General features: G+C 40.7%; 1 protein-coding gene across 1 annotated transcript; it reads right to left on the reverse strand.

Annotated features, from left to right (window-relative positions):
* Positions 1 to 8,363: 8,363 nt before the first annotated feature.
* LOC129456723 (uncharacterized) lies at positions 8,364 to 10,219 on the reverse strand. The gene is made up of 4 exons (XM_055225839.1): positions 9,814 to 10,219; positions 9,607 to 9,717; positions 8,955 to 9,023; positions 8,364 to 8,581 (listed from the first exon to the last, which is right to left on the reverse strand). The coding sequence occupies exons 1-4, from the start codon at positions 10,217 to 10,219 to the stop codon at positions 8,364 to 8,366; spliced, it is 804 nt and encodes a 267-aa protein (XP_055081814.1).
* Between the last annotated feature and the right edge of the window lie 2,237 nt (positions 10,220 to 12,456).

Consider the following 12,456-nt stretch of genomic DNA (forward strand, 5'->3'; position numbering starts at 1 on the left):
ATTTTAGGAATTTTGTTCAAGTTGTTTAAAAAGACGGTTGTATCATCAGCTGACATAAAGTCTGCATTTTTGATGAGTGTGGACAGAATCTCTGCTGCTGCAATAAATAAAAGAGGTGAAACTGGGCACCTTTTTTATTCCTTTGTTTATCTGAAATCACTGAGGTCCCATGGGCTAAACAAACAGAGCTACTGGTATCATTATAACAGGTTTGTATAACTTTAATAAATTTACTCCCAAAACCAAACGACTGCAGTACGTGGAACATAAAACTAAGCTCAATCATATCAAAGGCCTTAAAAATCTAAAAGTAGAATAAAACCTTCATTGTTAATTAGAAAATCGTAGTCTATTAAATCATCAGTTTTTTCTTTTAAACCCTGTATTTTCAGATTCCAGCGCCGTTTACAGCTCCATCTCTTTAAATCAGCATCCTCTTTAGGAGGGACCGACTCCTCCAGATCAGAGTCTTTACACTTTTTTATTTCATCAGAATTCACTTCAGTTATCTCGGTCAGGTTGGATAGTGTTATAGAGTTTTCACATCAAACTCATCAGATGTGTCAGCTTGTTCAGAGTCAGCTCTGGCTCTTTTTTGAAATCATTACCTTGCTGGGTTGTACTGCGGCTGGTTCGGTTGGTGTAACCGGGACTGTCCTTGTGGTTGACGGCGCCGCTTCTTCCGGGGCACACTCACCCCCTCACCCACTCACCCCCCACACACTCACCCCCTCACCCCCCACACACTCACCCCCTCACCCCCTCACACACTCACTCCCTCACACACTCACTCCCTCACACACTCACTCCCTCACACACTCACCCCCTCACACACTCACCCCCTCACACACTCACCCCCTCACACACTCACCCCCTCACACACTCACCCCCTCACACACTCACCCCCTCACACACTCACCCCCCACACACTCACCCCTCACACACTCACCCCTCACACACTCACCCCTCACACACTCACCCCCCACACACTCACACACTCACACACTCACCCCCTCACACACTCACCCCCTCACCCCCCACACACTCACCCCCTCACACACTCACCCCCTCACACACTCACCCCCTCACCCCCTCACACACTCACACACTCACCCCCCACACACTCACACACTCACACACTCACCCCCTCACCCCCCACACACTCACCCCCTCACACACTCACTCCCTCACACACTCACCCCCTCACACACTCACCCCCTCACACACTCACCCCCCACACACTCACCCCTCACACACTCACCCCTCACACACTCACCCCTCACACACTCACCCCCCACACACTCACACACTCACCCCCTCATGGTCCGTTGGCGCCGCGGGGGCTTTTGGAGGCTGAAGCTAGTTTAGCCTGGGTTTTTCCCGGGTCATCTTTAACTTCTTCAAATAGTGCTTAAAGTTCGTTGAAGAGGCGTCTAATATTGAGTTTTGTTGTTAAAAAAATTTAAGAGAACAACAAATGCCCGTTTAGCGGTTCAAAATCGAGGTCTAAATTGATCTTCTGAGATTCAACAGCTCAGGATCACTGCCCGGGCGCCATCTTGCCGCCATCTTGCCGCCATCTTGCCGCAGCTCTATTGTTGCTTCTCTCACTTTTTTTTCGAGTCCGCCATTTTTTCTTCATCGCTTCACTTCGGCAAGTGGCTGGTACACGTCTCAAGTAAGTAGTAGTTTCGCAATTTCAACTATATTTCACGTATAAATGTGTTGAATGGACGAGCATGGCACACTTTTTCGTTTACCTTGTCATATTTAAGACATATTTAATGGTTATATGGAGGTGCTAGTGTCGGAGGAGAAAAAACGGACACTAGCATTTGAAAATTGTTCCAAATGGATAATTATATTGTAAGTATTTACATCGATGGGGTAACTTTCAAATATCACCACCAAAAATAAGCTTTTATTCTCTTTAATCGTAATTTCAATACTAACGGTGACCAGGTATTAGACGCTGCCGCCCTGTCTCCGTCTATTTCATGGTCATAGTGTTCGTCTTTACTACAGTAAAACAGAGTAAAGTGAACGACTGGAAATTATAATCTGAAATTGAATATCGCATTTTTAACTAATAAGTAGTTAGAGAGCACAGTTTGATTGAATCTTGACTGTGCTGTGGAGCAGAGGGGACCATGAAGTAGTCGGTTACAAAGGGCCATGTCAGCGGGAGTTTTCTTAAGGGTTTGTCCGCTCATAATGAGCCCAATGGAACCGAACCGAACCTATGGAACCTAAACACGGAGCCAGACGCGGCAGTGAGTGTGAACGCGAACGACCCATATCCAGGCGCGGGACGTTTCTCACTTGGCCCGGGAGGTGGAGGTGAGCCAAAGTACAGCACGTTTGCTTGTGTACGCGCACGTGCACGAGCCCCGTCAGGGCCGTGGGTGAAGCTGAGCCCGACTAATGTGACTCATAACTGAAGAAAAAAGTGTTTCAGATCCGCGCTTACCTTGAGTAGGATCGTGGAGAGGAGCCTCGTCTCCTGCTCTTGTTTAATCCATAAACTGACGGAGGAGCGTATCACGTCAGGACTCGTATCTGCGTCACTTTTTATATATATTTCATTTCGCTGGACGTATTTTCTCTGCTCAAGCGTTGGCCCTGTTTACGTGAATAGCTGACGTCCTGTGTGATGACGTCACCGGACCGGTGCTGTGTTTTTATTTGTGCGTGCGAGCGTGCGTGCGATCTTTCATAATCGTTCCTGAGCGGCAGGGCTGGTGTGAGTGTGTCCAAAATAACAGTTGAATTGTTGACTTCAAAATAAAGTGAAAAGTGCCTTAGTATTAAAAGCATTTCTGTTTTTTCAGAGAAAATGCTACTAAAAGTTAAAATAGCCAACGTCCAAAAGTTTGTTCGAGTTCCAGAGCTGAATCTGAGAGCATTTCTGGATGCAGGTGAGCAATATAGTGTAATAACATTTTGAATTTGTATCTGGTACCTAATGTAAACTCAAAGAAATGTGCATAAACTGCTGAAATATTAGAACAGTCCTAATCTTTACTGTTAGATGTGCTGGGATTACAGCATTACAACATTTTTAAGCAGGAAAAATAGATATTTTAATAATTTTATTATCTCCAGTGCAGCAATAATGTTCAGTGGCTGAGTCACAGTTTATTTCCAAATTGTTCATACTGTTTTATTTCTTTTTAGCATTTATTAAGTTCGGTTGTTGTTGAAGTTGTTGGTGGTAATAGCCATTTTCTCTTGTCTTTTTGATATAGTTGGTGAAAGGCATCGTTTCTAAAAAGCCCGGGGGGGAAGGTAATAATGGAGTACAATCGAACACAGTCTTTGGCAGATGACACTGATATCACAGAGAAAAATGGGTATTTAAAAAAATATATATATATTATTATTATTTGTCCTCAGCTTTTTATATATAGAAATGCTGATGTCTCTTATTTTGCAGTACATCTCCACCCAGACAAGTGAAAGAAAAATATGCCAGAGGGATTGTGAATTTGTTCCCCCATCTCTGGGACCCCTTTTCAGAAAATGGGCATGTGAGTTGTATATTTCAGTGAATTACCTTTTACCTTTTATTTGTAAAAAGTATATATTTTTTTCTTTTTTTGGCTGCATCCAGGAGCATTATTATGATGGTAAAAGTGACAGTGGCTACTTGGCTTGGAGGCTTAAATACATTCAAAGATGCAATGCCCAAGAAAGAAGATCAGTTGAAGGTAACTTCAGAATATTATTTACTCTTTTTTTTTTACATTTATCTTGATTGTTATTTGTGTGTTCTAGCCTCTTCTACTGAATAAATAAATGGTGAAGCACTGTTGGGAGGACCAACTGCCAGACGGGAGTTCCAGTATCTCCCAGAGGCACCTCTGAGTGATGAAGAATGTGGAGGAGCCGTGTCACTGATGACACATTCAGCTGATGAAAACACAGTAAAGAAGAAAATGAAGCAAACATTTGCGGCGAAGCATGGTCCTGGACTCCCAGTTGTCAAGCAACGTACTGTCACACTTTCCACGATTCAAAGATGTCACAGGATTGGTAATTATCAAAAAAAGAGAATGGCTGATTCAAAGGTTGCTTAACAAATGTGTATTCACTTTTTGGAATTAAGAATAGATTATATCTAGATATCAGACATCATTATGTGCGTATTTTATCAGTAAATCATTCTGTAAAATAGGTCTACTCAATTTCTAGGCTCCATTAATATTATAAGTCATATTACAATGACATATATATTCCTATTTTACTGATAGCTTTCAAGTTTTAGATTTTTTTTAAATGTATTTATTTTTTGCTGACAAATATGTATTTTCCTATTCCCATTGAATTAATCATTAGATGATTTCAGACATCAGTGGAGGGTGTACCTGAGTAAAGGTCAGGTGAGAGAGGAGTGAGAGCAGGGACAGGTTTCACATCTGATAAAATAAATCTGATCTGATCAATTTAAGCTTCATGGTAAATCAAAAGGTGCCATCAGCTGAGAATTCATGTAGGCCTGAGCTATTCTGTTCTCTTAATGCAGATCCAACAAGATTTTGTTCTGATGTTTGGGGAGGATGTATCTGGCTTCTGGAGAACTGGCCTACAATGTTCAAGGAGAAGATAATCAAGCCGTGCAGAAAACGTCCATCTACCACAGACCTGGATGACCTTCTGTTGGCTGCAGATCCTCAGAAGGCTGACGCTGGTGGCGCTGATTTTGGTAAATTATTGGCCAACTTTTAAATTCTTTAACATTCAAATGTCCTCTGTGACATTTAAAACTAAATTCAAAACTAACATCTGTTTTTAAGGAAATTGTGTTTTGTTTTGGGGTTTTTTAAAGGCTGGGATAGTGACATTTCTTCTATTTTGCTGCTTCTGCATCTTGTCCCACCCACTGCTCAAGGCCGTAAGAAACCAGGGAAGATGTCAGCATCTCAAGCAGAAAAACATCTTGTGGTCTTCAAGGTGTGCATGGTTTCTTGGTCAGATTGTGGCTTACATCATTGAAAAAAATATATTTTTGTTTGTTTCTAATCATGTTAACCAGTGTGCAGCTACCTACATGTTATTTCCTGTCTAAAGATTAACTTTGTTATTATTAAAAAACTAAACAACGTTCACATGTTTTTTAGAGTGGCACAAGTATTGAAGAACATCTGGACACCATCACTTGGAGCACTCAGCCTTACCTCCTCGCAGTTGGCACCCAAAGGAACAGGATCAGCCAGTACTTCATTATCCTGGACAAGAATGCCATCCCTTGTATGTCTAACTCTTCTTTAAGTGCTTTTGATGAGTTGTTCAAGGCACATTTTGTGTTTGGCACATCATGTACACGTTCATACAGACCACAGTTTACAATACTGACGTTGGCAAGGTGAGGGAGAGACCTCGTATTGCAGAAATAAGAGCAAGGTTACTTCATTAGTGTTTGTGTGAAGTGCAGTGTTTGCTGGGCTGACTTTGAGAGTTCAGATTTGCTTGTTAGGCATATCAAACTGTTCCATGGGTTTCTTCCAGGAAAAACCCTCAGTCTTAGATGTGTTGAGACTGGATGTGGTCGTGTCTTTGGTTCCTTCTCTGGGTTTAGAAAGCACTTAAATGTCAAGCACACTGACCATACTGCACTAGGCTGAAGTCTCAGATTGTGGCATTAATTGTCACAGCGAGGCACACATGGTTTACATGGAAGAGAGGGCTTCAACTTCCTATCAGCTTCAACCGTCTAACAAGAGCACTCTGGATATGTGCCTCTGCAGTTGCACAGCTCAAGGCAGCTGGTTTAAGTCAGTCAACCCTGAATGGTTTTGTTTCTTGCATGGAGGAGGCTTTTCCTGAGATCCATGCTCAGGCTAAAAATGCAGCTTTGCAGTGTTTGTCTTCACAGGATACAGAAATTGTGAACAAAATTGAGCAGTCCTTTCAGATGCTTGACAATCCATTTACACCCATAAATTCAGAAAGTAAATGAATAAAACATTTTGCTGAGAAATGGAGAATTGTTGACCCTGTTGAAAAGGTTCTTGGCACACGATTTGACAGTAGGCGCCTACGAGCAAGTGGTTGTTACTGATAAATTTGCATACGTGGAAACCCTAAAATCAATATATCTAAACCCCAATGTGGCAGTAATTTTAAACAGTCCACATAATCAAACAGAAGGCACATATTCAGACACGATGGATGACACTTATTTGAAGGAAAATCCTCTCGTCTCTGAAGAAAGATGCTTTGCAGATTTAGTTATTTTATGATTTTGAAACTGTAAACTGCATACACACACACACATACACACACCCCTACTTGTTTATATTGCATGGTGGGGACCACCCTTTCTGAAGGTTCTGCAGCATTGAAAAAAATCAGGCTACATATTGAAACCTCCAGGAAAACAGACGTCACCTCAAATGATCAATCAGTCAAAGTAATGTTCCTTCACCTGACAAATACTAACTCCGTGGGGATTTCAGGTTTTTATGCCGCAGTGAGGTCACGTAAACACTCTGTCTGACTTTTATATCTCTCTTGGGACCACTTTACACAAATTCAAGGGTAACTTACTCGGTGGGGACAGAATATAATATTAAGTTCTCAATTGCAATGCAAGTTCACTTAAAGGATGTTAATGGCATAAATCCTTTGATTATGCAATTTAATAAGGTTTAAAACCAAAAATTGCCAATAACAATTAAGGTGTACTGTATGCCGTGCCATGTTAAAAATCAACACAAGTCTGCAAGAATATAGGCAACAAGGTTACAACTTTTTAATAACTTAGCAGAACAGCTATAATACAAAACCATCAACATTTTTTGCCCTTCACAGCAGACGTACAAAATAAAATTTGAGGAATAAAATTTCCCTTCATACAAACTTAAACTACGAGTTTGACTTCAAACTTGCTTTGTCTGAACAAAATTAACAAATCTGTTTTGAATTAGTTGAAATATTAACATTTGTGACAGCCAATATTGCAAAATGCTGAGCAGGTTAAATTTTCCTTTTCAGGGCTGTAATTCGATTCTTAACATAAAACTTAAGTGCTAGCCAATCTCTTCTTTTAAGAGCATTTTTTCCATTTTGATACAGTTCTCACAATCATGCTTTCCTGGTACCTTACAGGTTGTGATGAAGAACATCATGTGTCTTTCCACAGCAGCAACCTCGTCCTCATCCCATTTCTTTCTCTTACTAAGTGTTTGCCCTATAGAGGAACATAAAGAAATTACATTTTGTATTTACATTGCTTTGTCAAACTAAGACCATGAACACTAAGCAGATTTACCTTTAGTGCTTTTCAGCTGTCCAGACCCTTTGTGTGCATTTGTAACCTGGGTAGTAGTCACAGTGTCCTCCTGTGGAGGGTGTACCGTCCCGCAAGTCTCACTTGCTCCTGTGACTAGATCTAAAAGAGAAAAAGAAAAGCAATTGAGCTACATAAAAAGTACATAACAGTCTAGTAGTCGTGTTGTCTACTGGATAGTATTACAGGTGGGTTCACTTTTGTCTGTAGTTCATATCAAAGTGGGAATATTTAAATCATAAATAGAAAGATGTGCATATCTCAATCTAAACCAGTGTCTCTGTGGTGCAACCAATTAACTGGTGACCTTTACAGTTTGTGCACATCTTTTATCATTTTTTGTAATGTTTTAACCAAGAATAGTAGCATACACACACACACACACACACATACTTGCATTTATCACTAAGTGGGGACACCTGACAAAGAGGTGTGTTCTGGGAACCATCCTTTCCCATCATGCTATAGGCTTTAAAAAAATCAGGGATGTTTGTAAAAAAATATCAAATCAGCCAATCACCTTGAATTGTGTATACACTCGCAACAATGTAACCTGACCTGACATAATCAGCATATGTGGGAACTACCAATATATCGTTCAACCTGGGGACCTAATTTACATAGCAACTCCCACAATGACAAAACACCAGCACTCACGAGGACCATATACTTCATGAGGACCATATACTTCATGAGGACCATATACTTCATGAGGACCATATACTTCACGAGGACCATATACTTCATGAGGACCATATACTTCACGAGGACCATATACTTCACGAGGACCATATACTTCACGAGGACCATATACTTCACGAGGACCATATACTTCATGAGGACCAATCCAATTAGCATATATACACACACACATACACAAAAAGGATATTGGGTAAGGTGGGGACACAGCATTTCCCTGACTTTGGACTTGGGCTGTTAATGAATTTCTTTTTCTCTATCTTCTTTGCCCTTTCTCTCCCCTTGTTTTCTATCTTTCTACCTCCCAGGTAAAAACAAACATCATTATTAACTGCACTGTGCTCGAACACGAAGGTTAGAAAAATTAAAACAGTTAAAGCTTTCGTTTCAGCGCAACAATTTTGTTGTTGGCGAAATACTTTACGGCTCGCCAGTCACGGGTTTTGAGAACGTCTGGTTCCGCCTGTATGCATTTTTCACAGTCTTGTTTTCCTGGGACACGTAGGGATTTGATGAATCCACCCAAATGCCTTTGGACTGCCTCCACCTCATTTTTCTCCCACTTCTTCTTCTGAGCTCTGCTTCTGGGTCCTGTTGAGCACAAGTCCAAAAGGTTTCATTCCACAAGCAAATCAAATATGGCCTTGTGTACTACTCATCAAGATTGTCTGTTCAACTTCCATTAAAAGATAATTCCATTGTGAAACAAATTCTGTGAAATATTGCAAAATCATAACGAGGCTGAGCATTTGGTAGGGATCAAAACAACATTATGTGCCTTTTGGAAGCATCAGTTAAAAGCAATCCAGTTTAGAATGCAACAGGTTAGCATAGTTTTACTCTAACATTCAAACTCATGATGATGAAATATACCCCCGTTTCATTTCACACTGGAATTCTTCTTTAATATTGAGAAGACATAACAGAACACATGCCATTTAAATGTGATGTTTTCCTTACATACCTGTTTGTTGTGACTTTTCATTTCCTCGCTTGTCCGTGTCCAAGTTCTCCTTTCCACACAAAGTATTATCTACAAAAAATGACAACGATAAAAAACATACATGCAGGAATCACATGAATCTGACAGGACCACTGAAAAGAAATGTATTGATGAGTAACTTATCACCTGACACCCATCATGCTTTGTCAGTTACAAGTAAAATATTGTTAAAGGCAGTAATCTTCCTAGAAATCTTAGACAGGCCGCATTAATTCCAAAGTAGTACAAGGCAGTACATTACAATGTACAACCCCAAAACAGGAAATTCCTTGTACCACACAGGAACAGAACACTGTACTTTAAATAATCAGATAAGAACTTTGCTAACAAAGTTACATGCAGAAAATTAATCCACTAAATTATCTTTTGGCAGCTTTTCAGAGCATAGTGACGTTGACAAAATTATTCTAAACGTGTCACATAATTAACATTTCTAACCCATTAACTTGTGAAGTTGTGGAAACCAGTGCAACAATTTAAACAACATAAAAATGAAGACACAAGAAATCTTATGGCCCTCAACAGCAGACAGTGAGAAAACATAAAAATCTATGCAATAAGATTTCCTTTACTACCTACTGCAAATAGAACCAGTGATACTGTCTTTACATACCTGTTGATTGTGACCTTATGGGTCTCTCCTTGTTGGTGTTGAGTTCATTGCAATGAATCAGCTGTGACTCCATGTCCTTCTCCATTTCATCTTCAATACCCTGGACTACCTCTATTTTACAACAGATACCAAAATAAATATAGTTAGAGACACATTCTGAGCACAAAAAAAAACATTACATGCATATTAAAGCACTTTTATACATACCATTTGGATCTATTTCGATCTCATCTAGATTCTTCCCCTTGAATTCCACGAGTCTTCCTTGCTCCAATGACATCAGCACTTTGCTAATTTTAGCAAGCTGTAGTGTCCCTTCCGGGAGACGATAGTATTGGCGGTGGACATAAAGGTCATGGCCAAGAAAGTTAGCAAGCTGGTCCATTTCATTTTCATTCATATTAAGGACTGTAGACAATGTTGCTGCATGTTTTCTCAACTTTGTGGAGGAAATAGCACCAGGATTCTTTGCCCCACAAGCCTTTGCAAAAACACCAATGCAGCTGCCACGCTGATGGAACATTGAGGCTGGCCTGGCGAACAAATAAGGGTTTTCCTGTAGAACACCACACGTCTGTCTTGTTTTGACAAGCAGCTCCAGTGCCTCAACCATCCTTGGTGTTAAAAGGATGGGTACTTTACGTCCCCGTTTTCCTCTTGTCTCAATCCTCACAAAATGACGGCACAGCTTTTTCTCAGTCTCTAATAGTGCCCAATCTACATCTTCATATGGCACTGATGTATCCCTTGAAAGAAAAGCAGAGAGTGGCATAGAGGAAACCTCACCTTCCCTTCTCCTGTTGTAAAGAATAACTTCAGCAAGACAAACCTTTGCCAGATACGACCAGTTTTCAGCTGAGGGCTTTGTGCTTAGGCATTCCATGTATTCTGAACCCTTCCTGTCCAGGAATGAATGAAGAGCCTGTATATCCTCTGTGAATGGGAGGATCTGTGGAACATTCCATTTTGCCTCACTAATATTTCTAAGTGCTGTTGAGGATATAAAGTCATTCCATCGAGCTGCATGTACTTTCTGGATGTTAGTGGCTCTCTCAAGTGCTTCCTCATCTCCTGCCATTCTGGCATTGCTTTCCATCAGTTTGCATAGTTTTGTGAGACTGTGTCCAAGTTTAAGTGGAAGGGATCCAATTCTAAATTGTTCTTTGTCACTTTTGTAACCGCATGTTTTTTTAACAGCCTGAACAAGTGTGAGGTAGTTTTTGGCATCTATTAGGTCCTTCATTTCTTTCACAGGTGCAATCTGTTGGGCATTTAGAAGAAGTCGGCCAAGTTCTCGCATTTTCTGCCTGATACACTCATGCCTCTTTATGTTAGAACCACACTTGTTCAGAAAGTGTTGTCCCAGTTGCAATACAGAAGGGTCGTTCTTAACTGCCCTTGTAATGTCATCTTGTCTCATGTCACTAAGAAGCTTCCATAACTTTTTAGTTATGTGTGAAGGATTTGGCTCTATATAGGCACAGATAGACTGAACCCGAGTCATTCCAGGTTTGACACAATGATTTGTAGGACGCAGTCGACAGGTTTTTATGTGTCGCCATAACACCTTTCTCAAGAAGAGACCGTGGCAGTAAGCACAATGCATGAAATCTGTGTGTCCTGCATTTTTGCGTGGTCTTTTTCGAGGAACTAGTTCTCCTTGGCCAGTTTTGATCACTTCGGCATTATGAACATAATTGCCTTTATTCCTGAGTGATTCCAAGTGGACCTTCCTTTCCTTTGATCCTTTTGGGAACTGTATTGCATAAGCTACGTCTTTCTCATTTGAATGGACTCTTTCGAGGTGCCTTGCCATTTTCGTGAAGGGTTTAAAGCAAAAGAGACAATATTGTCTTTTATCATACATTCTGGAACCATCACTTGTCTTTGTAGCAACTGGAACAACCACAGAAGGTGTGCTTGTTGGCATCAAATCCTGGCCTTCAGCAACTTCTTCATCCTCATCATTTTCTTCCAAATTGAAATTTGCTGGTGCTGCTACAAGACAGGACGTAGTGCTGTCTTACTTCTTGCTTCTCATGTGAAGTTGCTTGATGCAGGTGCATGCAGACTTCAAAATGCCCAAAGTGGGTTGTACCCATCTTCCGCAGGATCCGCTCATTTGCATATTCTGATTTCTCGGATCTGATTGGTCGATGTCTCAGACGTGTGTAAGTATGTAAGAGACATGCAGTTACAGAGCCTGGCCATAGGTGGAGGTACTGAGTATCCCCAGGATACACACATAAAACACTTTTTCAAAATTTCATGACATTTAGGCCAACCTAAATCTTTGCATCGAGGCACTTTACAATGTTGTCCTAGGCTCATCTACGGGAAAACCTGGTGGGGACCGAGTTTATGTCCCCACCATTCAAGAGGTCCCCACCGCGTGACTCGTTTGTCTTCTGTGGGAGTTTTTTATTCATCTGTTTCATTTTTATCTCCTCACTTTTTTTTCTCTTCCGGTGCCACGCTCTGGTGTGAAGTGCCAAAATAAAAGCACACATTTCAAAATGAAAGTTTCTTTCTAAATTTATTTTTTTCTGGGTTACAAATGCATAGTCATCTGACCCTGACCCCGTAAACCTGCAATGTTCCACAATATGGCATTATGCCTATTTTTCTATTAACATTTTATTTAAAAAGAACAAACTCACACAGAAAAAACAGGATTTAATTTTTATTAATCATCTTCAGAATTAACAGTTTTTAAAGATGTAACCCAGGTCTAAACCAGGTCTAACCCAGGACTAAACCAGGACTAAACCAGGTCTAACCCAGGACTAAACCAGGACTAAACCAGGTCTAACCCAGGACTAAACCAGGACTAAACCAGGTCTAACCCAG

This window comes from Periophthalmus magnuspinnatus, chromosome 13, assembly GCF_009829125.3.
Source record: "Periophthalmus magnuspinnatus isolate fPerMag1 chromosome 13, fPerMag1.2.pri, whole genome shotgun sequence".
NCBI classification, from domain to species: Eukaryota; Metazoa; Chordata; class Actinopteri; order Gobiiformes; family Gobiidae; genus Periophthalmus; species Periophthalmus magnuspinnatus.

Excerpts from the sequence above, each read along its gene's own strand:
- LOC129456723 (XM_055225839.1), bottom strand. The coding sequence starts at position 10,219 with ATGGTTGAGGCACTGGAGCTGCTTGTCAAAACAAGACAGACGTGTGGT. Across the intron at positions 9,024-9,606 it reads CATAAGGTCACAATCAACAG|ATAATACTTTGTGTGGAAAG; the intron begins GTATGTAAAGAC and ends CATTTTTTGTAG. Across the intron at positions 8,582-8,954 it reads TGAAAAGTCACAACAAACAG|GACCCAGAAGCAGAGCTCAG; the intron begins GTATGTAAGGAA and ends TGTGCTCAACAG.